The sequence below is a fragment of the Trachypithecus francoisi genome, unplaced genomic scaffold, assembly GCF_009764315.1.
Source record: "Trachypithecus francoisi isolate TF-2019V2 unplaced genomic scaffold, Tfra_2.0 Lachesis_group17, whole genome shotgun sequence".
Classification (NCBI taxonomy): domain Eukaryota; kingdom Metazoa; phylum Chordata; class Mammalia; order Primates; family Cercopithecidae; genus Trachypithecus; species Trachypithecus francoisi.
In genome coordinates, this window is record NW_022681462.1 from 59102043 (window position 1) to 59128300 (window position 26258).

The 26258-nt window shown below is 40.7% G+C and overlaps 1 protein-coding gene across 6 annotated transcripts in view; it reads right to left on the reverse strand.

Moving 5' to 3' along the window:
- PPP1R21 (protein phosphatase 1 regulatory subunit 21) overlaps positions 1 to 26258 on the reverse strand; it is a 78924-nt gene that overhangs the window by 32595 nt on the left and 20071 nt on the right. For all 6 annotated transcript variants that reach the window (XM_033175770.1, XM_033175773.1, XM_033175768.1 and 3 more), the window contains exons 7-13: positions 25584 to 25678; positions 21959 to 22011; positions 21308 to 21457; positions 9933 to 10034; positions 9754 to 9842; positions 6381 to 6517; positions 1167 to 1259 (exon numbers count right to left, since the gene is read on the reverse strand). In XM_033175770.1, coding sequence (XP_033031661.1) covers positions 1167 to 1259; positions 6381 to 6517; positions 9754 to 9842; positions 9933 to 10034; positions 21308 to 21457; positions 21959 to 22011; positions 25584 to 25678 — 719 coding nt within the window. The remainder of the gene's footprint in view (positions 1 to 1166; positions 1260 to 6380; positions 6518 to 9753; positions 9843 to 9932; positions 10035 to 21307; positions 21458 to 21958; positions 22012 to 25583; positions 25679 to 26258) is intronic.

Genomic DNA, 26258 nt, shown 5'->3' on the forward strand with positions numbered 1-26258 from the left:
AAGAATGAATCCCTGTGCCATAGATCAGGTCCCCCAATATATCCCTCTTTTCCATGTTATGAAACACAGCTTTAGGTTTTTAAAAATAATTTTTTTTTTTTTTTTTTTTTTTTTGAGACGGAGTCTCGCTCTGCCGCTCGGGCTGGAGTGCAGTGGCCGGCTCTCAGCTCACTGCAAGCTCCGCCTCCCGGGTTCACGCCATTCTCCTGTCTCAGCCTCCCGAGTAGCTGGGACTACAGGCGCCCGCCTCGTCGCCCGGCTAGTTTTTTGTATTTTGTAGTAGAGACGGGGTTTCACCGTATTAGCCAGGATGGTCTCGATTTCCTGACCTCGTGATCTGCCCATCTTGGCCTCCCAAAGTGCTGGGATTACAGGCTTGAGCCACCGCGCCCGGCCTAAAAATAATTTTTAAATTCTGTGCAATTAGTAATTGGTCACTAATTGTTAACTAAACACAATGAATCATCTAGGCATCTGGACTATTTCCAATAGTCCTTAATGATTGCTTCTGTCCCTCTTCTCCTTCCCCTGCTTTCCCTACCCCAACAGTCTCTAAAAGGAAAAGAATGGGAAAAAAAACCTACAATCACACACTAAGAAGCACATGAAATGCTTTAAAAGGTTCCCCTCGGCCTTTCAGCAGACTACATTTTTAGGAGCACAGAAGCAATTGAAAACTGACCAAAATGTAAAACCAGACTTTCATTTCTTATGGCTACGTCCAATAAGACAGGACTTTAAAAGGCATTTAAAACATTAAAATGCACAGGATGGTGGAAAGTTAGTGTATTCCTTCTGGGGACTTGAAGCCTTGGTTTCCTCAATTCCTTTGTGCTTGGGCTCTAAGAAGTGCAATGTATTTTGCAAAAGGCCTCTGAATAGCATGTCTGGTGTCGTACAATTCACACACCTGCCTAAAGTCAGTGTAATGTATTTCTGGCTAAAGTACTGTACACAAGGATTTCTCTTCAGCACTTCATTTACCTCCAGAAATAAAGCAGAAGGGAAAAGCAGAAGGCAGTGAGCTGTGCACTCAACATAAGCCAAATGCTACTAAGCCTTTATCTGGGGTCTATTACCCCGGCAGTGTTTGTTTAAATCTTATTCAGGCAGATCGAAGGAAGTTGGGCAAAGGTTTTAAGCTTACGTTCTTTTTCAAGGCCTACCTTTCATAATCTCATGAAATCCATGCAGAGCAGCACCAACATTTGTTAACACAGAACTGTAGTTTGTCCGAAGGAGTCCATCTGGCTCTGTACCTAGGAAATCAAAATCACAAATCTAAGCATTTTCCTGAAAAATGGACTGCCCACTGTACCCCTCTACTTTTGAGAAGACAGAGAATGAAGACTGCTTGTAATATGCTAGAAATAATGGCTCTTAAAATCTTGGCAGATACATTCAGACATAATGGTGATACACATAAACACATCTAAATGATTTGCATCTCCTACGTCCACAAATATTTCTTAATGGTTGAGAAACAAAATTCAGTTGTTAGGGAGGATTAAGTCTGTCATGATTCTTTGTAAAACGAAAGTCTTTGTGAATTTTTACCTTGTTATTACATAGGACATTTTTCATTCCCTACACATTATTTGTTGAACATCGCTGAAACACTCTTACCCAAATATCACAGAGTTCTGCTTCTGCCATGTCAGCATGAGGAGCTCTGTGGACCTGCTTGCCCTCTGCAAAACTGGTAAAATTTGCAAAAAGGACAATCAAAGTCTCTAGAAACGGTTCTAAGGGCAACACAGCACATGATTTACTCAAGAAAATCTGTAACAACTCAGTAATAACAGTGAGAGTCTATGGTATTTAAACCAAGAATCACTACCTCCCTCCCACAGCTCAGGGAGAAAGAAACTCCATTCCCAATAGGTATAGCCAAGAATACAGGACTTCCTCTCTCCCAACTCCTAGAGAGGTCTAGATTTCTCCTCTTGCTCCCAGCTACCTGTTACTGAAACTAAATTCTGAGCAAGTGTGGACAGAGGCGGGGAACGTTCCCCTTCTTTCACCCAGCCCCTACTCCTAGGATGGAGGCTCTCTTGGGCATGGTGCTGACAAGAAAAGTGGGGCCCTGATCACCCTTGCCCCAGCTCATCAACAGGAGTTCCACCATGAAAGAGGCAGACCAAGGACACCGGGGGCTGCTGCCTACCCCCTCCACTAAGTGCTCAGTTTCTAACAAGGGGGTGCCACTTAGAGAAAAGTATGACCACTGTCCCCAGCCCCCAGAGATTTAGCCCAGGAGATAAGCAAGCCTTAGAACAACAGCTCTGAATCTCTTCTTAAGGAACTGACTTAATTTGTAATAGGGTGTGGAGAAGTTCAAGCCTAAGGGTGTACTCTAAAAAATTATAGCTGTGGTGAAAGCAATGAAGAAGAAATTGGTAGATTTATTAGAGATATAAGTTAAACTGTGGGCTGGCTGGTTTACCAGAGAGAACCAGAAACAGAAATAGCTAACAAGAGCCCTCCTGGGGTCAGAATGAAGCTCAAACACTGATCTCAAAAAACTATCCCTGCTAGGCATACGCTAGGTCTATAAGTATACCTATAAAAGAGCCCAAACTGAATTGATTCCCTGAATAGACAATTGATGCCCCACAGTATATTGAAAATGAGAGCAATGAATCAGCAATCAGCGGAGCTTAAACGTGGGTGTGATCAAGGAAGGAGACAGTGAAGGAGAGCCCTGCCACCATCGTCATCCCAGGGTGACTGTGTGCATGCCCAAGGCTGAATCCTCTGAGAAGCAATATCATGGCACAAAACTTATATGCTAAAAACTGGAAGATGTGTTTAAAGAAATTAAAGAGCTACATAAATGGGAAAACATACCATGTTCATGAATCAGACGACTAAGCTTAGATGACAATACTCCCTGTATTAATTTCCTAGGGCTGCTCTAATGAAGTACCACAAACAAGTTGGCTTAAAACAACAGAAATTTGTTCTCTCACAGTTCTAGAGGCCAGAAGTCCAAAATCAAGGTGTTGGCAAGGGTCACACTCTCCCCAAAGGCGCTAAGGGAGAATTCTTTCTTGCCTCTTCCAGCTTCTGTTGGCCCTCGGTGTTACTTGGCTGTGGTAGCATAATTCCAATCCCTGCATCTGTCTTCACATGGCCTTCCCCCTCGTGTCTCTGTCTCCAAATCCCAAATTCTTTGTGTCTCTGTCTCCAAATCTCTCTCTCCTTATAAGGATCCCATTCATTGGATTTAGGACTCTCTTTAATCCAGTATGACCTCATCTTAATTTGATGACATCTGCAGAGATCCTATTTCCACAGGAGATCACACATACAGGTACTGATAGTTAGAACTTCACATATTATTTTGGGGGACACAATTCAACTCACAACCCTCTCCAAAGTGATCTACAAGTTCAATGCAAATCCCTATCAGAATCCCAACTGACTTCTTTGTAGAAATCGACACAAGCTGATTCTAAAATTCATACGGGATTGCAAGGGACCTCAAATAACCAAAACAATCTTGGAAAAAAAGAACAAAGTAGGAGGGCTCACACTTCCTGATCTCAAAATTTGGTATAAAGCAACAATAATCAAGATATTATGGTACTGGTGTAGGACAGATCAATGAAATAGACCTGAGAATCCAGAAATAAATCTGTATATCTACAGTCAACTGATTCTCCACAAGGGTACCCAGACCATTCAATAAGGAAAGAACAGGTTTTTCAACAAATGGTGCTGGGACAACTGCATAGCCACAGGCATCATATACAAAAATTAACTCAAAATGAGGCTTGGTGTGGTGGCTCACGCCTGTAATCCCAGCACTTTGGGAGGCTGAGGCAGGCAGATCACCTGAGGCTAGGAGTTCGAGACCAGCCTGGCCAACATGGTGAGACCCCCCATCTCTACTAAAAATGCAAAAATTAGCCAGGTGCAGTGGTGCGTACCCATAGTCCCAGCTACTCAGGAGGCTGAAGCAGGAGAACCGCTTGAATCTGGGAGGCGGAGTTTGCAGTGAGCTGAGAGTGTGTCACTGCACTCCAGCTTGGGTGACACAGTGAGACTCTGTCTAAAAATAAACAAACAAATAAATAAATAACTCAAAATTAATCATAAACTGAAGTGTAAGTGTCTCTTAGAAGAAAACATAGGGTAAGTCTTCATAACCTCAGATTTGACAGTGGATTCTTAGATATGACATCAAAAGCATCAGCAACAACAACAACAACAAAAATGGAGAATTGGACTTCATCAAAATTGAACACTTTTGTTCCTCAAAGGACACTATCAAGAAAGTTAAAAGACAACCTATAAAATGGAAGAAAATATTGTAAATCAAATATCCAGTAAGGGACTTGTATGTATAATACATAAAGAACTCTTACAACTCAATAATAAACAGCCAACCTAACTGAAAAATGGAGAAAAGATCTCAATAAACATTTCTCCAAAGAAGATATACAAATGGCCAATAAGTACATTAAAACCTAGTCAACATCACTTGCAATCAGGGAAATGCAAGTGAAAACCACAACGAGATACCAGTTAATACCCACCAGAATGGCTACAATCAAAAAACCAAGTAATAGCAAGCACTGAAGAGGATGTGGAGAAATTAGAACCCTCAAACACTGCTGGTAGGAATGTAAAATGGTACAGTACTTTGGAAAACACTCCAGCAGCTCCTCAAACAGTTAAGCAGAGTTGTCACATGACCCAGGAATTCCATTCCTAGTTATAAACCCCAAAGAAATGAAAAGAGATATCCACAAAGAAACTTGTACATGAATGTCAACAGCATCATTATTTGTAATAGCCAAAAGGTAGAAACAACCCAAATGTCCACTACATGACAAATGGGTAAGTAAAATGTGATACATCCATAAAATGTAATATTATTCTGCAATAAAAAGGAATTGAGTACTGATACATGCTACAACTTCTATGAATCTTAAAAAGCACGATGCTAAGTGAAAGAAGTCAGAAATGACTACTTACTATATTATTCCATTTATATGAAATGGGTAGAATTGGCAAATATATAGACAGAATGTAAATTACTAGGGCTTTCGGGCTAGGGAGAGGTGGAACAGGGGAATAGGAGGGCGATAGCTAAAATACACAAGGTTTCTTCTTTGGGTGATAAAAATGTTCCAAAATTTACTGTAGTAACAATGCACATTCCTGTGAATATACTAAAAACCACTGAATTGTAAACTTTAAATTAACACACTGTATGGTATGTAAATTACATCACAATAATGCTGTTAAACCAAAAATCATAGTACCAGAAAAATTATGGCATTCTTAAAAATGTCATTTAAACTGAGCTCCATTCAGTTACCCAAAAATACTTTTTTTTTTTTTTTTTTGAGACGGAGTTTCGCTATTGCTGCCCAGGCTGGAGTGCAATGGCACAACCTCACCTCACTGCAACCTCTGCCTCCCGGGTTCAAGCGATTCTCCTGCCTCAGCCTTCCGAGTAGCTGGGATTATAGGCATGCACCACCACGCCCAGCTCATTTTGTATTTTTAGTAGAGACAAGGTTTCTCCATGTTGGTCAGGCTGGTCTCGAACTTCTAACCTCAGGTGATCTGCCCACCTCAGCCTCCCAAAGTGCTGGGATTACAGGCGTGAGCCACCGCGACCAGCCCTGAAAATACTTTTTTTTCAAGTTAGGCCAAACGGGAACAAATGGCATTTTTACTACTAAAGCTCCCCTATGCTACTTGTTGGAAAGCTGCTAAAAATTCTTATGATTTTTTCCTTTCCACACAAAAAAGAGGAAGGAAGGGAAGGGAATTAATATTTAATGCATGTTCAATGTCTGACATTTACACACTTTCTTTTTATTACTTATTTCTTTCAGAAACAGTGTTGCTTTGTTGCCTAGGCTGCAGTGCAGTGGTGTGATCATAGCTCACTGTAGCCTTGATCTCCTTAGCTCAAGTGATCCTCCCACCTCAGCCTCCAGAGTAGCTGGGACTACAGGGAAGTGCTACCACACCTCACCTGGATAATTTTTAAATTTTTTGTAGAGATGGGGGTCTCCCTGTGTTGCCCAGGCTGGTCTTGAACTCCTGACCTCAAGCAATCCTCCCACCTTAGCCTCCCAACGTGTTGGGATAACAGGTGTGAGTCACCTGGCCCCGCCATACATTCTTAATTTAACTCAATAATCACAACATTTAACTCCATCATATAAATGGAAAACCAGAAGTCCAGAGAGCTCAAGAGTTTTGCCTAAGGTCATAAAATGTATTTGAATTCAAGTTTTCCTGACACCAGATCCTATGCTCCTCTCACTCTACTTAGCTAAACCATCTCCCTTTTCCAGCTTCTTGTACTCTTAAGTCCTTGAAGTTGACCCCTAAGCAACAAACATACTTACTTGGCAAGGCAAGAAGAGCTATGTAAGTCTGCAGCTTCTCAAACACAGCTGTCATTTTTTTCATGTCCTGGGACAGCTCTAGATTCCTGGCTCTTAACGCAGATGTGCAAAGAGAGGATTCACATTCTTCTTCTAAACTAGGAATAGGCAGATTTTCAAGAAGTGAGCATCCCAAACAATTTTCAATTAGCTATTAGCAGCCAACTAAATTCTCAAATAACTATATCCAAAGAGAGAAACTGCAGAAAAAGGAATTTGATCTCATTTGTATGGCTCCATTTTTTTACATCATAATACCTACACTGTTTGCTGCAAATACCAATGGAATAAGAGAGAATTAAATGGAGTAACAGATAAAAAGGCACATGTCCATTATCTTTCCATCCTGAGAGCAGCACAAAACATTAGAATATTTTTAATTTTCTTTTTCTTTTTTTTTTTTTTTGAGACGGAGTCTCGCTCTGTTGCCAGGCTGGAGTACAGGGGCACAATCTCGGCTCACTGTAACCTCCGCCTCCCAGGTTCAAGCCATTCTCATGCCTCAGCCTCCTGAGCTGCTGGGATTACAGGCGCCCACCACCATGTCCAGCTAATTTTTGTACTTTCAGTTGAGATGGGGTTTCACTGCATTGGCCAGGTTGGTCTCGAACTCCTGACCTCAGGTGATCCGCCCGCCTCAGCTTCCCAAAGTGCTGGGATTACAGATGTGAATCACCATGCCCTTCCACATTTTTAAATATTCTAAATGTTAAAAATCATTAAAATATTTACAGGAAAAAATTTTCACAGACTAAATTCCTAAAGAAAATGAATTAAACAGGAACTGGTATTATTAACACTTACACTAGCAAGAGAATCTAGAAAATCTTTTCCAGTATATACAGTTTTTCAAAAGCCAAACAGATTTACAATCTAGAGGCTCAAACTTAAAAGTAAATGCTTAACATTCATAAAATGCATTTTACCATTTTTGATTTTAAATAGTTACTTGGGAAAACTTAATTATAAGATTTTTTAAAAATGTAGTATCTTAGCTATTCATTTTAAAATGTGGAGGTAATCAAGCAAAAAAAAAAAAAAAAGGTTTTTAGACAAAGCCAGAAAAGGCAGCATAGGAATCATAATCATATTCATTTCCTCTCCCTTGCAACTTCTCTTCTACTTTATTTACAGCAGACAGCTTCATTCCATTCTAAGCCCATTTACTGCTAAACAACAGGTCTTCTTGTCAATTACAGTGGTATTTAAATCAATGCCCCCAAAATTGCAGAAAAATATTAGTAACTCATGAAGCAGGGCTGAAAGCATATGGGACAGAACATTCCAAAAGTAGAAATCTTAGCTTAAGAAAGAATTCATCCAGTGTTTTAAAAAATATAATCGTGGAAAAAATGAAGCAAGATAAAAGTCATAACTCTTTCAAATAGTAAATACTTGTGCAATGGTTCTTGAACAAATTCTTTTTAAACATAAGCCAAATCAAAGTTACATTCAACTTTAATATTAAACTTCTAGAGTCGATTTTCAAAAAATCTTCATACTGAACTATAACATGTAAGGATCTAAAATAAAACTATTAGTTCATAATGATTAGTTTAAGCCATAATTATCTGATTCCCAGTATTTCCCAATATCCTATCATATACACAAATCATAGAATTTGGTTACTGAAATACCTTGTAAGGTTAGAATTAGGAAAGAAGATGTCTCTTAATATATATTAATTTTTTTAACAAAATTTTATGTTTGAGATGCTAAGCTTACTATTTTAGTTTTACAAGGAGCTATGATATAATTACTTATATATTTTCTTTTTTTTTTTTTTTTTAAAGAGACAGGGACTCTATCACCCAGGCTGGAGTAACAGCTCACTGCAGCCTCGAACTCCTGAGCTCAAGTGATTCTTCCATCTTAGCCTCCTAAGTAGCTAGGACTGTAGGCATACGCCGCTACCTCCAGTTAGTTTTCTTTTTATTTTCAGTAGAGACAGGTCTCCCTATGCTGCCCAGGCTGTTTTCAAATTCCTGGCCTCAAGTGATCTTCCCGCCTCGACCTCACAAGGTATTGGGATTACAGGCATGTGCCACCATGCTGGCCTATTTTCAGTATCTGTAAGTAATTAACTTTTTTTTTTTTTTTTTGAGACGCAGTCTCAGTCTGTTGCCCAGGCTGGAATGCAGTGATGTGATTCTGGCTCACTGCAACCTCTGCCTCCCAGGTTCAAGTGATTCTCCTGCCTCAGCTTCCCAAGTAGCTGGGACTATAGGCGTGTGCCACCACGCCCAGCTAATTTTTATATTTTTAGTAGAAACAGGGTTTCGCCATGTTGGCAAGGCTGATCTGAAACTCCTGACCTCAGGTGATCCACCCTCCTTGGCCTCCCAAAGTGCTGGGACTACAGGCATGAGCCACTGTACCTGGCCAACCTACTTATTTTCTAAATTTTATTTTATTATAAAATATTACTTATGTTCCAGTTGTATTGTTCTTTGAATTTTTTTTTTTTTGAGATGGGGTCTCGCTCTGTTGCCTAGGCTGGAGTACACTCGCGCGATCTTGGCTCACTGCAACCTCCGCCTCCCAGGTTTGAGCAATTCTCCTGCCTCAGCCTCCCAAGTAGTTGGGACTACAGGGATGCACCACAGTGCCCGTCTAATTTTTGTATTTGTAGAAGAGTGGGTTTCCCCAAGTTGGCCAGGCTGGTCTCGAACTCCTGACCTCAGGTGATCCACCCACCTCAGCTTCCCAAAGTGCTGGGATTACAGGCATGAGCTACTGGTGCCTGATCTTTTTTGTTTTAAAAAAAAGGGCTAAATCTTAGAATGGAAAGATTTAAATGAAATAGGTGTCTTGGTAGTTTTAAACCAAAAGTATCAAAACTTACAAGCAATATTATCAAATTTCCAATAATATGTATTATTTTTTCTGCCTTTCTAGAAATACTTAAGGTAGAATATCAAAGGTTACTAAATGACATATCCTATAAGGGCTAGAGTAGACAAGATTTTTAGTTTATAACAAGTCACTAATAACAAAAATAAGAAAATACACCATTTCAAAGAAACCTAAAGTTTATAGATCCTAAAGTAGAAGGAAACTATTATTAACGCCCATCTAGATGTTAACTGCAAAAGGATAATAATGGTAACCACAGCAGAGAACAACTGAAAATCCACAACTGACAGACTAAAATTCAACTTTCTTAAATTTATGCTGCTCAACCATGCTTTCCTTTTTCGTGGAAGTGCAAATTAACTGTGGAGCAGAAAAGTCAGGCAGATGACAAGAGGCACATTTTACTATTTTATTAACGCCAGCCCAGATCAGGTTACACCCACAATTTCCCAAGTTCCCTGGCCTCTGGGGTAACTACCTTTTTAACTGATAGGGAAGAATCTTCCTAAGAAAACATAGGTAGGAGGTTAAGTGTTCTGAAAAAGTTTTCAATTTCACAGTTGTCTCCTGGAAAAGAAAAATAATTTCAAGGTTAAAAGTGCTACTGGACAAAAAGGAGCTCCCAGTTCCCAGAAGTAAAACAAGGAAGAAAATTACCAAGACAGTCACAGTATCCTCAGTGATACTTTCAAATAAATGAAGCATTCCTTCCTCAAGAGGGCGGACATAGGACGCATTTTCATGAAGGTACTGTGAGAACTAAATAGGAGGGAAAGTATTGTGAATTAAATCACTGGAAAGTAACAAACATCAACACATTTCCAAATGGACCCACCAAATTATAAACCTAAATTATAAACCTGATAAGGGCTCACTGCAGCCTCAAACTCCTGTACTCAAGTTTTGGAAACATTTTTTTGGAAATCTGGCTTAAAAGCCAAACACAGATGCTCCCCTCTAATAGTCCCAGATGATACCCCCAAGTCCCTATCCCATTCTAAATCGAGGAACTAGAAGAGGGGTGACACAATTAATAACCAGGCATCAAAAGAAATAGGGAGGGAATATTGCATTAGAACCTAGGACGAACAGGTCAGCTTCCCTGAACACCTGCTTCTCCATAGGGGTCCCAGTATAAAAACAAACAAACAAAAAAGACTTGAAAATCAAGACTGTATGACAAAAATGTTTGTGTTATATACGCAATTTTTAAAAAACAAGCCTACTGAGGACAGCTTATTTTAAATGTATACAATATTTGGGGCTAACAAATTCCAAGGATGTAATTATCAAAATGAGGATATAGAAACCTTTTTTTTTTTTATGAGACAGAGTCTCACTCTGTCCCCCAAGCTGGAGCGCAGTGGTGGGATCTTGGCTCACCGCAACCTCCACCCCCTGGGTTCTCAAGTAATTCTCCTGCCTCAGCGTCCCAAGTAGCTGGGACTACAGATGCACACCACTACGCCCAACTAATTTTTGTATTTTTAGTAGAGATGGGGTTTCACCATGGTGGCCAGGCTGGTCTTGAACTCCTGACCTCAGGTGATCCACCCACCTCAGCCTCCCAAAGTGCTGGGATTACAGGTGTGAGCCAACATGCCCAGCTTAAAAACTTTTTATAACTGTCACTGATAACCTTAATATTTATAAGGGACTAATTCAGTATGAAGAATAGCTTCAGAAAAAAAAAATCCTATAGGCATTTGGAAAATTTATAGGCAAAAAGATTATTTTCATTTATTAAATATCTCAATTATCTAATATTATATAATAGCTCAAATTTCAATTTCTCAGTATAGAAATATAAGATCTCATTTTGCAGAAATGTGATTCAACTGACCCCATCCACTACAAACTACACAGATACATGGCCCTAGGTAACTTACTTAATCTCTCTGGGCTTCAAGCTTTAGAGCTGTATAACATAATGCACTCTAAGCTTACAAGTCTAAAGGTCTACTTTATGATGCTATGAACAGGTTTAAGCACTCCAGTCATCTTTTAACAAATGGTTTCTGAATCTCCTTCAATAATATAGACTTATTAGAAAAATCACATAGGATCTTTTATAGGTCAAAGCACCAAAGGTAAAGTATTGAGAAATATATGAATTATTCAAAGTAATGAAATGTTTCAAACAAATTAAGATTAATATATTTGATTCTCACTATGTGGGTATAACATGGCAATAAGCTAAAATAAAATTCCAATAACGGACAACGAACCAGTATTGGATGGAATATACTATCCAACACTGGTTAGCATGTGTGTGTGTGTGTGTGTGTGTGTGTGTGTGTGTATACACTATTCAATATATTGATATGGTTTGGCTGTGTCACCACCCAAATCTCAACTTCAATTTTATCTCCCAGAATTCCTAATGTTGTGGGAGGTATCCAGCAGGAGGTAACTGAATTATGGGGGCCAGTCTTTCCTGGACTAGTCTCATGATAGTGAGTAAGTCTCACAAGATCTGATATGTTTATCAGGGGTTTCCACTTTTGCTTCTTCTTCATTTTTCTCTTGCCGCCATCACGTAAGAAGTGCCTTTTGCTCCCACCATGATTCTGAGGCTCCCCAGCCATGTGGAACTATAAGTCCAATTAAATCTTTTTCTTCCCATTCTCGGATACGTCTTTCAAGTCTTTATCTGCGGTGTGAAGATGGACTTTTACATACACACACACACACACATATATATATACACACACATACATTATTTTTTCTTTCTTTAGACAGGGTCTCACTCTGTTGCCCAAGTTGGAATGCAGTGGCACGATCTTGGCTCACTGCAACCTCTGCCTCCTGGGCTCAAGGGATCCTCCCACCTCAGCCCACCAAGTAGCTGGGACTACAGGTACAAGTCACCACACCTGGGTAATTTTTGTATTTTTTTTGTAGAGATGGGGTTTCACCATGTTGCCCAGGCTGCTCTTGAAGTCCTGAGGTCAAGCGATCCACCCGCCTCAGCCACCCAAAGTATTAGGATTACAGGTGTGAGCTACTGTGTCTGGTCAGAAAATATTTTTTAATATTACAGGAAGTATAAAAGAAAGCATAACTACATTAAACTGTTGCAGTACTGTCTTCCCTATCCAGGTCTTCTGAAAGCTTTCTCCCACAGTGATATTAAAGAACATTTCAAAGGCCCACTGTTTAATTTTTACAAACTTCAATAGATGTGTAGAGTCAGACCAAAACTGATGAAAGCCAAGCACCTACTGATGACTTCCTATGTGTAAAGCATAACGATGATGATCCTAAGACCAAATCTTTATTGGGTGCTAGTACTACACACCACGCACTGTTTTTAGTGTTTTACATGTATTATTTTATTGAATCCTCAAATACGCTTACCTGTGAGGCAGGTATTCTATCTCCCATTTTAAAGATGAGAAAACTGAAGTGCAGAGAGAGTAAGTATATTTCCCAAGAGGACATAACTGAGAAAGTGGCAGAAAGGGACTGGGAACCCAGGAAGTCTGACTCCTGAGTCCAAGTCTTGGGAACCACACACATAAACACTATTCAAACCCTGAAAATACTGCATGATGCACAAAAGAAGCAGGGAATAAGAATCAGGTTATGTAGGATGAACGGCATGACTCACATTTCAGACTGCCACATCATGAGGCACTTAGAGCACACATGTATAGCAATTTCCCTCAATTTCCACCCTGGGAGAGTCAGCTTCTAAGATGGTCTCAATTGTCCCCACCTCCTAGTATTTTTGGTTTTGTGTACTACCCTCTCACATTGTTTCAAGGTGGTCTGGTCTGTGTGACCAATATGATACTGGAGAAGTGATGATGTGTGACTACCCAGGCTATGTCATAAAAGGCACTGTGGCTTCCACCTTGCTCTTAGATCACTCGCTATGAGAAATGCTAGCTGCCATTTATGAGGACACTCAAAGAGCCAGGCAATAAGAAACTGAGGTTCCCAGCCAACAACTACCACTAACTCACCAGGCATGTGAGTGGGCCAGCTGGGATGCAAATACCCCAGCTCCAGTGACATCCTGACTGAAACCTCATGACAGATCATGAGCCAGCTAACTAGCTCCTCAATTCTTGACCCACAGCCACTGTGAGATAGTAAATGTGTGTTGTTTTAAACTACTAAGTTCTGGGGTAATTTATTACATAGCAATACAAAGCTAATATACTCACAACATTTATTTTATCCTTTTCAGTTAAATGAAATTTTGTAAGCTACCTTCAATTGTGTTTTAGAATTAGCAGGGGAGAAAAAAGGGAAAGAAAGAAACAAAATCTAATGGCTCAAAAAAAAGCACATAGACTGAAGGAAGTGACATTTTTAAACCCTGTCTGAACTTCACAAACCCTGAAAATGCCCCCCAAGCTCAACTGGATAAGCAGTTTGTCTCCCACTCTATAACTTAGCAGGAAGGAAAAAGGTCAACTATACCACACAGGTTGTTTTACTCCTAAACATGCCCAATGATGAAAGTTACACTAAATCAGGGAGAGAAATGCGAGCAAATTAATTTTCCCAACAATAAAATGGCACTTTTATGTCACCCCCTGATCAAAAAGCTATAGAGGCCTCAATCCTACAAACAAAGTAAAGGTCTATGTCTTGGCCTGCCCTTAGAGGCCTTTTAGAATCTGGAGCCATTTTTTCTCTTTCAACCTTACTTCCCATTCCTCCCTTTCCGAGGACTTCACATTCCAGTCAAGATAGTTTGCTCATTATTCCCTCCCCATGCCTCACCCTGTTCCCAACACCCACACTCTCTATGCTTTCCTGCTCATGATTTTGTTCATATCATTCTCTTCTGGGGGAAAAACTGTATCCCACTTCTCCCCTCCTATTCAAACCTTGCTAATTTTTCAAGACCCATTCAAATCCCCAAAGAATCTTTCCCAGACATAACCGCCTACAGCGATTCCCTGGTGATCTCATACCACTTACTGGCTATAACACTCACTCGCTCACACTGAGGTCTTTTAAAAACTTCCCTAACGCCAGGCACAGTGGCTTACACCTGTAATCCCAGCACTTTGGGAGGCTGAGGCAGGCGGATCACTTGAGGTCAGGAGTTTGAGACCAGCCTGGCCAACCTGGCAAAACCCTGGCTCTACTAAAAATAGGGAAAAAAAAAAAAAAATTAGCCAGTGTGGTGGTGCACGCCTGTAGTCCCAGCTAGTTGGGAGGCTGAAGAGGGAGGATCACTTGAGTCCAGGAGGCGGAGGCTGCAGTGAACCAAGATCACACTGCTGCACCCCAGCCTGGGTGACAGAGCAAGATTCTGCCGCAATTTAAAAAAACAAAAGAAAAGAAAAAAAAACCTCCCTGATATGGTTTGTCTCTAGGTCCCTACCCAAATCTCATCTTCTAGCTCCCATAGTTCCCACATGTTATGGAAGGGACCCAGTGAGAGACAACTGAATCATGGCGGTGGGTCTTTCCTGCACTGTTCTCACAACAGAGAATGGGTCTCGTGAGATCTGATGGTTTTAAAAATGGGAGTTTCCCTGCACAAGCTCTCTTTTTGCCTGCCGCCATCCACGAAAGATGTGACTTGCTCCTCCTTGCCTTGATTGTGAGGCCTCCCTAGCCATGTGGAACTGTTAAGTCTAACAAACCTTTCTTTTGGAAATTGCTCAGCCTCTGGTATGTCTTTTTTTTTTTTTTTTTTTTTTTTTTATACTTTAAGTTCTAGGGTACATGTGCACAACGTGCAGGTTTGTTACACATGTATACTTGTGTCATGTTGGTGTGCTGCAGCCATCAACTCGTCAGCACCCATCAATTCATCATTTATATCATGTATAACTCCCCCATGCAATCCCTCCCCCCCCCATGATAGGCCCCAGTGTGTGATGTTCCCCTTCCTGAGTCCAAGTGATCTCATTGTTCAGTTCCCACCTATGAGTGAGAACATGCGGTGTTTGGTTTTCCGTTCTTGTGATAGTTTACTAAGAATGATGGTTTCCAGCTGCATCCATGTCCCTACAAAGGATGCAAACTCATCCTTATTTATGGCTGCATAGTATTCCATGGTGTATATGTGCAACATTTTCTTAAATCCAGTCTGTCACAGATGGACATTTGGGTTGATTCCAAGTCTTTGCTATTGTGAATAGTGCTGCAATAAACATACGTGTGCATGTGTCTTTGTAGTAGAATAATTTATAATCCTTTGGGTATATACCCAGTAGTGGAATGGCTGGGTCATGTGGTACATCTAGTTCTAGATCCTTGAGGAATGGCCACACTGTTTTCCATAATGTTTGAACTAGTTTACAATCCCACCAACAGTGTAAAAGTGTTCCTATTTCTCCACATCCTCTCCAACACCTGTTGTTGCCTGATTTTTTAATGATTGCCATTCTAACTGGTGTGAGACGGTATCTCATTGTGGTTTTGATTTGCATTTCTCTGATGGCCAGTGATGATGAGCATTTTTTCATGTGTCTGTTGGCTGTATGAATGTCTTCTTTTGAGAAATGTCTGTTCATATCCTTTGCCCACTTTTTGATGGGGTTGTTTTTTTCTTGTATATTTGTTTGAGTTCTTTGTAGATTCTGGATATTAGCCCTTTATCAGATGAGTAGATTGCAAACATTTTCTCCCATTCTGTAGGTTGCCTGTTCACTCTGATGGTAGTTTCTTTTGCTGTGCAGAAGCTCTTTAGTTTAATGAGATCCCATTTGTCAATTTTGGCTTTTGCTGCCGTTGCTTTTGGTGTTTTAGACATGAAGTCCTTGCCCATGCCTATGTCCTGAATGGTACTACCTAGATTTTCTTCTAGGGTTTTTATGGTATTAGGTCTAACATTTAAGTCTCTAATCCATCTTGAATTAATCTTCGTATAAGGGTAAGGAAAGGATCCAGTTTCAGCTTTCTACTTATGGCTAGCCAATTTTCCCAGCACCATTTATTAAATAGGGAATCCTTTCCCCATTTCTTGTTTCTCTCAGGTTTGTCAAAGATCAGATGGCTGTAGATGTGTGTATTATTTCTGAGGACTCTGTCCTGTTCCATTGGTCTATATCTCTGTTTTGGTACCAGTGCCATGCTGTTTTGGTTACTGTAGCCTTGTAGTATAGTTTGAAGTCAGGTAGCGTGACGCCTCCAGCTTTGTCCTTTTGACTTAGGATTGTCTTGGCAATGCGGGCTCTTTTTTCGTTCCCTATGAACTTTAAAGCAGTTTTCTCCAATTCTGTGAAGAAACTCATTGGTAGCTTGATGGGGATGGCATTGAATCTATAAATAACCTTGGGCAGTATGGCCATTTTCACGATATTGACTCTTCCTATCCATGAGCATGGAATGTTCTTCCATTTGTTTGTGTCCTCTTTTTTTTCACTGAGCAGTGGTTTGTAGTTCTCCTTGAAGAGGTCCTTTACATCCCTTGTAAGTTGGATTCCTAGGTATTTTATTCTCTTTGAAGCAATTGTGAATGGAAGTTCATTCCTGATTTGGCTCTCTGCTTGTCTGTGACTGGTGTATAAGAATGCTTGTGATTTTTGCACATTAATTTTGTATCCTGAGACTTTGCTGAAGTTGCTTATCAGCTTAAGGAGATTTTGGGCTGAGACGATGGGGTTTTCTAAATATACAATCATGTCATCTGCAAACAGGGACAATTTGACTTCCTCTTTTCCTAACTGGATACCCTTGATTTCTTTCTCTTGCCTGATTGCCCTAGCCAGAACTTCCACACTATGTTGAATAGGAGTGGTGAGAGAGGGCATCCCTGTCTTGTGCCAGTTTTCAAAGGAATTTTTCCAGTTTTTGCCCATTCAGTATGATATTAGCTGTGGGTTTGTCATAAATAGCTCTTATTATTTTGAGGTACGTTCCATCAATACCGAATTTATTGAGCGTTTTTAGCATGAAGGGCTGTTGAATTTTGTCAAAAGCCTTTTCTGCATCTATTGAGATAATCATGTGGTTCTTGTCTTTGGTTCTGTTTATATGCTGGATTACGTTTATTGATTAGCCTATGTTGAACCAGCCTTGCATCCCAGGGATGAAGCCCACTTGATCATGGTGGATAAGCTTTTTGATGTGCTGCTGAATCCTGTTTGCCAGTATTTTATTGAGGATTTTGCATCGATGTTCATCAGGGATATTGGTCTAAAATTCTCTTTTTTTGTTGTGTCTCTGCCAGCTTTGGTATCAGGATGATGTCGGCCTCATAAAATGAGTTAGGGAGGATTCCCTCTTTTTCTATTGATTAGAATAGTTTCCAGAAGAATGGTACCAGCTCTCCTCCTTGTACTTCTGGTAGAATTCAGCTGTGAATCCATCTGGTCCTGGACTTTTTTTGGTGGGTAGGCTATTAATTGTTGCCTCGATTTCAGAACCTGCTATTGGTCTATTCAGGGATTCAACTTCTTCCTGGTTTAGTCTTGGAGAGTGTAAGTGTCCAGGAAATTATCCATTTCTTCTAGATTTTCTAGTTGATTTGTGTAGAGGTGTTTATAGTATTCTCTGATGGTAGTTTGTATTTCTGTGGGGTCGGTGGTGATATCCCCTTTATCATTTTTTATTGCATCTATTTGATTCCTCTCTCTTTTCTTCTTTATTAGTCTTGCTAGCGGTCTGTCAATTTTGTTGATCTTTTCAAAAAACCAACTCCTGGATTCATTGATTTTTTGAGGGTTTTTTGTGTCTCTATCTCCTTCAGTTCTGCTCTGATCTTAGTTATTTCTTGCCTTCTGCTAGCTTTTGAATGTGTTTGCTCTTGCCTCTCTAGTTCTTTTAATTGTGATGTTAGAGTGTCAATTTTAGATCTTTCCTGCTTTCTCTTGTGGGCATTTAATGCTATAAATTTCGCTCTACACACTGTTTTAAATGTGTCCCAGAGATTCTGGTATGTTGTATCTTTGTTCTCATTGGTTTCAAAGAACATCTTTATTTCTGCTTTCATTTCGTTATGTACCCAGTAGTCATTCAGGAGCAGGTTGTTCAGTTTCCATGTAGTTGAGCGGTTTTGATTGAGTTTCTTAGTCCTGAGTTCTAGTTTGATTGCACTGTGGTCTGAGAGACAGTTTATATAATTTCTATTCTTTTACATTTGCTGAGGAGTGCTTTACTTCCAATTATGTGGTCAATTTTGGAATAAGTGCGATGTGGTGCTGAGAAGAATGTATATTCTGTTGATTTGGGGTGGAGAGTTCTATAGATGTCTATTAGGTCCGCTTGGTGCAGAGCTGAGTTCAATTCCTGGATATCCTTGTTAACTTTCTGTCTCGTTGATCTGTCTAATGTTGACAGTGGAGTGTTGAAGTCTCCCATTATTATTGTATGGGAGTCTAAGTCTCTTTGTAAGTCTCTAAGGACTTGCTTGATGAATCTGGGTGCTCCTGTATTGGGTGCATATATATTTAGGAGAGTTAGCTCTTCCTGTTGAATTGATCCCTTTACCATTATGTAATGGCCTTCTTGTCTCTTTTGATCTTTGATGGTTTAAAGTCTGTTTTATCAGAGACTAGGATTGCAACCCCTGCTTTTTTTTTTCTCCATTTGCTTGGTAGATCTTCCTCCATCCCTTTATTTTGAGCCTATGTATGTCTCTGCATGTGAGATGGGTCTCCTGAATACAGCAGACTGATGGGTCTTGACTCTTTATCCAGTTTGCCAGTCTGTGTCTTTTAATTGGAGCATTTAGTTCATTAACATTAAGGTTAATATTGTTATGTGTGAACTTGATCCTGTCATTATGATATTAACTGGTTATTTTGCTCGTTAGTTGATGCAGTTTCTTCCTAGCCTCGATGGTCTTTACATTTTGGCATGTTTTTGCAATGGCTGGTACCGGTTGTTCCTTTCCATGTTTAGGGCTTCCTTCAGGGTCTCTTGTAAGGCAGGCCTGTAGTGACAAAATCTCTAAGCATTTGCTTATCTGTAAAGGATTTTATTTCTCCTTTACTGATGAAACTTAGTTTGGCTGGATATGAAATTCTGGGTTGAAAATTCTTTTCTTTAAGAACGTTGAATATCGGCCCCCACTCTCTTCTGGCTTGTAGAGTTTCTGCCGAGAGATCTGCTGTTAGTCTGATGGGCTTCCCTTTGTGGGTAACCCGACCTTTCTCTCTGGCTGCCCTTAAGATTTTTTCCTTCATTTCAACTTTGGTGAATCTGGCAATTATGTGTCTTGGAGTTGCTCTTCTGGAGGAGTATCTTTGTGGCGTTCTCTGTGTTTCCTGAATTTGAATGTTGGCCTGCCCTACTAGGTTGGGGAAGTTCTCCTGGATGATATCCTGAAGAGTGTTTTCCAACTTGGTTCCATTTTCCCCCTCACTTTCAGGCACCCCAATCAGACGTAGATTTGGTCTTTTTACATAATCCCATACTTCTTGCAGGCTTTGTTCATTTCTTTTTCTTCTTTTCTCTTTTGGTTTCTCTTCTCGCTTCATTTCATTCATTGATCCTCAATCGCTGATACTCTTTCTTCCAGTTGATCGAGTCGGTTACTGAAGCTTGTGCATTTGTCACGTATTTCTCGTGTCATGGTTTTCATCTCTGTCATTCGTTTATGACCTTTTCTGCATTAATTAGTCTAGCTGTCAATTCTTCCACTCTTTTTTCAAGATTTTTAGTTTCTTTGCACTGGGTACGGAATTCCTCCTTTAGCTCTGAGAAGTTTGATGGACTGAAGCCTTCTTCTCTCATCTCGTCAAAGTCATTCTCTGACCAGCTTTGATCCGTTGCTGGCGATGGGCTGCACTCCTTTGCAGGGGGAGATGCGCTCTTATTTTTTGAATTTCCAGCTTTTCTGCCCTGCTTTTTTCCCATCTTTGTGGTTTTATCTGTCTCTGGTCTTTGATGATGGTAATGTACTGATGGGGTTTTGGTATAGGTGTCCTTCCTGTTTGATAGTTTTCCTTCTGACAGTCAGGACCCTCAGCTATAGGTCTGTTGGAGATTGCTTGAGGTCCACTCCAGACCCTGTTTGCCTGGTTATCAGCGGCAGAGGTTGCAGAAGATAGAATATTGCTGAACAGCGAGTGTACCCGTCTGATTCTTCCTTTGGAAGCTTCCTCTCAGGGGTGTACTCCACCCTGTGAGGTGTGGGGTGTCAGACTGCCCCTAGGGGGGATGTCTCCCAGTTAGGCTACTCAGGGGTCAGGGACCCACTTGAGCAGGCAGTCTGTCCGTTCTCAGATCTCAACCTCCGTGTTGGGAGATCCACTGCTCTCTTCAAAGCTGTCAGACAGAGTCGTTCGCGTCTGCACAGGCCTCTGCTGCTTCCCCTGTTGTTTTTTAGCTGTGCCCTGTCCCCAGAGGTGGAGTCTACAGAGACAGGCAGGTTTCCTTGAGCTGCTGTGAGCTCCACCCAGTTGGAGCTTCCCAGTGGCTTTGTTTACCTACTTAAGTCTCGGCAATGGCAGGCGCCCCTCCCCCAGCCTCGCTGCTGCCTTGCGGTTAGATCGCCACAGACTGCTGTGTTAGCAATGAGGGAGGCTCCGTGGGCGTGGGACCCTCCCGGCCAGGTGTGGGATATATTCTCCTGGTGTGCCCCTTTGCTTAAAGTGCAGTATTGGGGTGGGAGTTACCCAATTTTCCAGGTGTTGTGTGTCTCAGTTCCCCTGGCTAGGAAAAGGGATTCCCTTCCCCCTTGCGCTTCCCAGGTGAGGTGATGCCTCGCCCTGCTTCCGCTCTCGCTGGTCAGGCTGCAGCAGCTGTCCGGCACTCCCTAGTGAGATGACCCCAGTACCTCAGTTGAAAATGCAGAAATCACCGGTCTTCTGTGTCGCTCGCGCTGGGAGTTGGAGACTGGAGCTGTTCCTATTCGGCCATCTTGCTCCGCACCCCCCCTCCGGTATGTCTTTATCAGCAGTGTGAAAACGGACTAATACACTTCCCTAGTATTTAATTTCTTAAGAATCTCCATTTTTGCCATATTTTATTTTGAGAGTAAAAACTATGACTTTGGGTTTTTTCATGTCCTTTGCAGTTCTTGGATGGTGCACAGAAGAGGTCCGAAAACAAATAATATCTACCTATTTTTTTCAGGGCAAACAAAATGTATTCTGAATTAAATTTACCTTCTGATTCAATGGAGATATAGTGTCGATAGCAGAATCAACAGGAAAAATCTGAATCCTCTGTTCTGTGTAGGTATGAAAGTTTAGAAGAGCCGTCACAAGATCCTGAACAAAAGCCAGGGCCTGCCCAGCAATATCTCGCATCTTCAGCTTTAAAATGAAAAATACACAGTTAAGGTCAACTCTCAAATTATTATCCTAAAAGAACTTTATTGAGTCTGTTCTGGAGAAAACATTTGAATCCTAGTGTGATTATTCCTTAATTTAAATTCATCTGCTCCCACTTGAATTTTAATATTCCTATCTAAGTAAATTAGAAAGCCACCAGTATGGCAAATACACCTCCTGCACTTAACCCAGAACACTTAAGTATAATATAGGCCTATCAACCTACAAAAGAGTATGGCTCAAACCATTAATGCATCTCATAACTTATTTCTAATGTTATCAGACAAGAGAGCAAAAATCTGTGTTACTTATGAATGTAATAAAAAGCAAGCTACATTTGAATAAATGTATGAGAAACACGTAAAGCAACAGTTAAACGCAATGACAGAATGCACTAAGCAGAGTTCCAAACAACGAATTCTTGTTTCTGGAAAGTTTGATGTATACATAACTGAAAATAAAAACATGTACTTCATTCTTTACCTGGTGTCTCCTATTGTGGAGTGGAACGTTCAGAGCGTTATACTGACTATATTCTACAAAAGAAAAATAATGTACATTAAGTCTCTCATTTCACATATACCGGCTTAAATGCAATATAATGAATGCTCTGAAGCAAAATCAGCTTTGCATAAGAATTTAAAATAATGAACAATACAGAATAACAGAATTTACATAGAATCAGTGGTTTCTCAGATAAAGTAATACTTCCCATCTTTTTTTAACTTCAGGCTTAAAAAAACCCAAACAAATCCGGTGTTTCCATTTCTAAGAAATCATTTCAAACACTGCTTTTGGGCTTATCAAGACTACTTAGAAAGGCTCATGATGTTCTTGCTGTTTTCAGTCATTCTCCCTTCTAAAATAACCCTCCACAAAGCCACCACACTAATCAGCAAAAAATACCACTGTTTTCCTGACACGACACTACCGGAAAAATCTATCACTGTCGGCTACTGTGGATCCCAATGACACAATCCTAACTTTCCTGGATGGCATCACTATCTTTCTCAGTCTTCCTCTCTATCCTGGTCTGTTGCTAACCTCTGGCAGCTTCCTCACACCTATCCATACCTCCTCAACCTCCTCCTTAATGAGCTGCATCTTTCCTCATCTCTACTCATCCCTTCAGCCACTCAAACCTGCCCTTCTCTGCCCAGGTTCTCAGTCAGAATGACCCCAGTCCCAAAATACAATTTGGAATGCTCCTGTGGCATACTCACCCAGTTCCCTCTTATGTCTCCATTGCTACTCACTGGGCTATGCATTACCAGTTTGGTCTCCTGTCCACCAACACCTCAGGACACTTCTATCAGCCATCTTTCAGCCTTGCTTGTTTTGCTTCCCGGCCTAGTCCATTATTTCAACAACGCTTTTGCTAACACAAATCCCAAGTAAGGTCCACTACAATTTACTCTGCCTAACTCCAGGGGGCTTCAACTCTACTCAGTAATCCACAATTTCATTGCCTTGTACCTATTTTATTTCCCATGACATCTATCCCAAACCTTTTCTGTTTTAAGCTCCTAATATCATTCCTTCTCTACTCCCTGCTACCCAATGGATAGGATGGCCTCTCCCTACTCTACCAAGAAAATCACAGCCAAAGCAAAAGAGTTCTTACACTCCCCACCCTCCACTTTGGTCTACTGCTTGCATATCCTTTCCTCAGCTAGCCGTCCTCCTAGGCCCTTCTGCTTCTGATCCCCTCAGGACCTTAGGACATAATCACTCCCTGCTTCTATCTTCAGTATCTCCTCACTACAAATAAAGCATTTGCTGCAGCTCATTTAACTCTGTCTCCACAGTGAGTCTCTTCCATTACTAATCACACTTAATTCTCTGCCCTGACTCCTGTCCCCAGCACACGCAGCCTTTTCTTTCACTTTGCCCATCTGTCAGGCTCTCATGCTTCTCCATTTCCTTCATTTCCACTGCTCAAAAAATAGCATTGCTCTGCCTGTTTCCTCAGCACCCATTCACCTCAACTCCCTGTCCTGGCAATCTAGTGTCAACCTACACCCTGCATAGAAGCGCTCCTCGCAAAGTATACTAGTCCTCTCGAGGCCACAAAATCCAGTCACCAAACCCAGTCGCCTTGCTGCATCACCCTCTGACCTCTCTACAGCAATGTGCAGAATGACCTGCACCATCAGGCTGAAACTACTAAAACTCCCTTCTCCAGCTTCTACCTCACCCCATTTCCACAGCTCCTCTCTGCCTCCTGATCACTGGGATGGAGAACTCACCAAGGACCCTGCACAAGCCTGACTGCACTGTGCGCCCACCACTCCCAACATGAGGGCTCCTCCAGCCCAATAGTGTTGACATCAGTTTCTCTCCTGAAGTCTAGTCTTTCATTTAGAAAGGCATACATCAACAGTTACATAGATACATATGAACCCATCTGTCAGAACATTAAACAACAACAAAGTTAACCTCATTGTTTCTCCCACAAACCTGCTCCTGTCTACCTCTTTTCTTTCGGTCAACTGCATCACCATCTTCCCCATCACTGCCTCCTTCTCCCTTGTCTCCCTGAAAGGACCAATCTGTTCCCTCTCTTTCCACAAGATCTTCCACGTCTCCCTAACAACCCAGGCTAAGCCTCCATAATAGCACACCAGAACTATCATCACAATAGTCTTTGACTCCCTTGTCCCACTCCAAGGCAATCTACACTCCGTTGCCAGATTAACCTTGTGAGTACACATATAGCAACATGATGTTCCCTGGCTCAAAAACTTCTCCAACAACCCCATGGCCTTATGAATTAAGTTCTCCGTGTTTAGCCCGGAACACTAGGGTCCAGTCCCACCCTACCTTTCAGAACTTAACATGTCCTTGCCCTGCACACCCCACCCACCCTAAGCCTCCTGCCATCCTGGATTACTGCTCCTGAGGGCATGATGCCACCTTTTGTCCTATACACCATACTTCAAGTAATTCCTTAGATTTTACCCTTATCTCTGCCCAATAAAACCTGCTCACACATCCAGGCCCAGCTCAAAGCACCCTTTTTCTGGGAAGGCTTCCCCACACCACACCACCAGCTACCGACTTGTGTAGGCACTCGGCAAACGATCTTTAAATATTTCAGGACTAAAAGTAATAATCCACATGTGACATGAAAGGGACCTAAAACAGGGAGACAACTAGTATTACAAAAGCAAGGATAAATCCATGATTCAGAAGGAAATTATTAGAACCTAATGATGGAGACAAGGCTTAAAGGGAAAATGTAATGCCACAGTTTCAAATCCAGTGAATCCAGTAGTATTTACATTAATGTAGAAGCTAGAAACAGGTGTTATTTTCAAGGGGGAGTTTAAATTTTTGATATAATGATGACATGGGCTGATTTTAATCTTAAATCGAACTGCTATTTTTCTTTTTTTTTTTTTTCCTCTTTTTTTAGGTCTTCCCTAAACAAATTTAGGGGAAATAAAATATTAATTTCAATCATGTGATTACAGAAAAAGGAAATGTGCATCAATTTGAATGTAAGTTTCAAAATCCAAACAAGAAAATTTTTTCTTTGCTTTTGAGGTTTTGACTTCTTACCTAAAGGTTGCAAATTTGGCACCTATTATACAAGTAAAGTAGTATTTTTTAACTTCTTTTTTGCTGTTCTTGGGAATGTAAATTACCAAACCATTCCCAGGGTGCACAGGAAGCAAGGCTTAACCAAGTTAGCTTCCTAGCTATCGCTGGGAATTGACCAAGGGGTAAGACATCACTTTGAGAAGATTTAACTCCCACCACCAAGCCTCATTTCCCCTACCCCAATCAACAATTTTTCTTGTACAAATATCCAACTATTTTATGTACAGGTTTTTTTTTACCTTGGGAAATGCTAAATACATGCAATCAAAAAATGTGGATTTGGGCTCCTTCCAAGCAGACCGGCTTTGGAGTAGTTACATGACAATTTAAAATCATCTTGTTAAATATTATTGCCACGGCTGATCAAATGAACAAAAAGAAAGCAATCCACTGTTGGGCCAATTAAATTTTTTGCCCAAAAGATCAGAAATTACTTTAATTAGTTGGCTACCACAGAGAGATTCAAAGTTACAAATAATGGAAAACTATACATAATACCTACTTGTATCGTTAAAAGGTACTTTTTCATTGATGATTGATAAGGATTCCTCTAATCTACCTGACAAATCTTCATGAAGATTCTTTAACTGTAATTGACTGCAAGAAAAAAATACAAAACCACATTATCACCAATCATTGAGTGAATCCTCATTTATTTGTTACCTCAACAGCTGGTAGTAGACTTCCAGAGAACTGCACCTGACATTTGGGATACTCTTGGCAGAGAGTAGTTAAAAGATGAAGATAACAAAAACGCTAACCTGGTTTCTCAAGTCCCAGGGACTTCTGGAGAATGATGTGGAAGTCTGGAGAAATTTATCATGGTCCCAGTGTCTTAGCCAACCTTACATTTATTTCCCCAAGCTCAAAGTAATCTCAGAGCCACTTCAAAGTCACAAATGTTCTCATTACAACATGTAAGTATTCACCCTAGTATCACTGTAGACTCTTTTTTTAAGTACATATTATATTAGCCTTCTTTTCCCCTTGAACTCAAAAGCTGATAATTTCTGGGTTTGGTTCAATTATGCACACAGGTACACATCTAAATCATGCATGTAATTCTAACAATGCAACAAAATTGATATGAGAAATTCACTTAGTTGATCCTATTAAAAACTAAAATATCATTATCAAATAAATGTTGGAGTATACCTTTACCATGCATTACTAATAT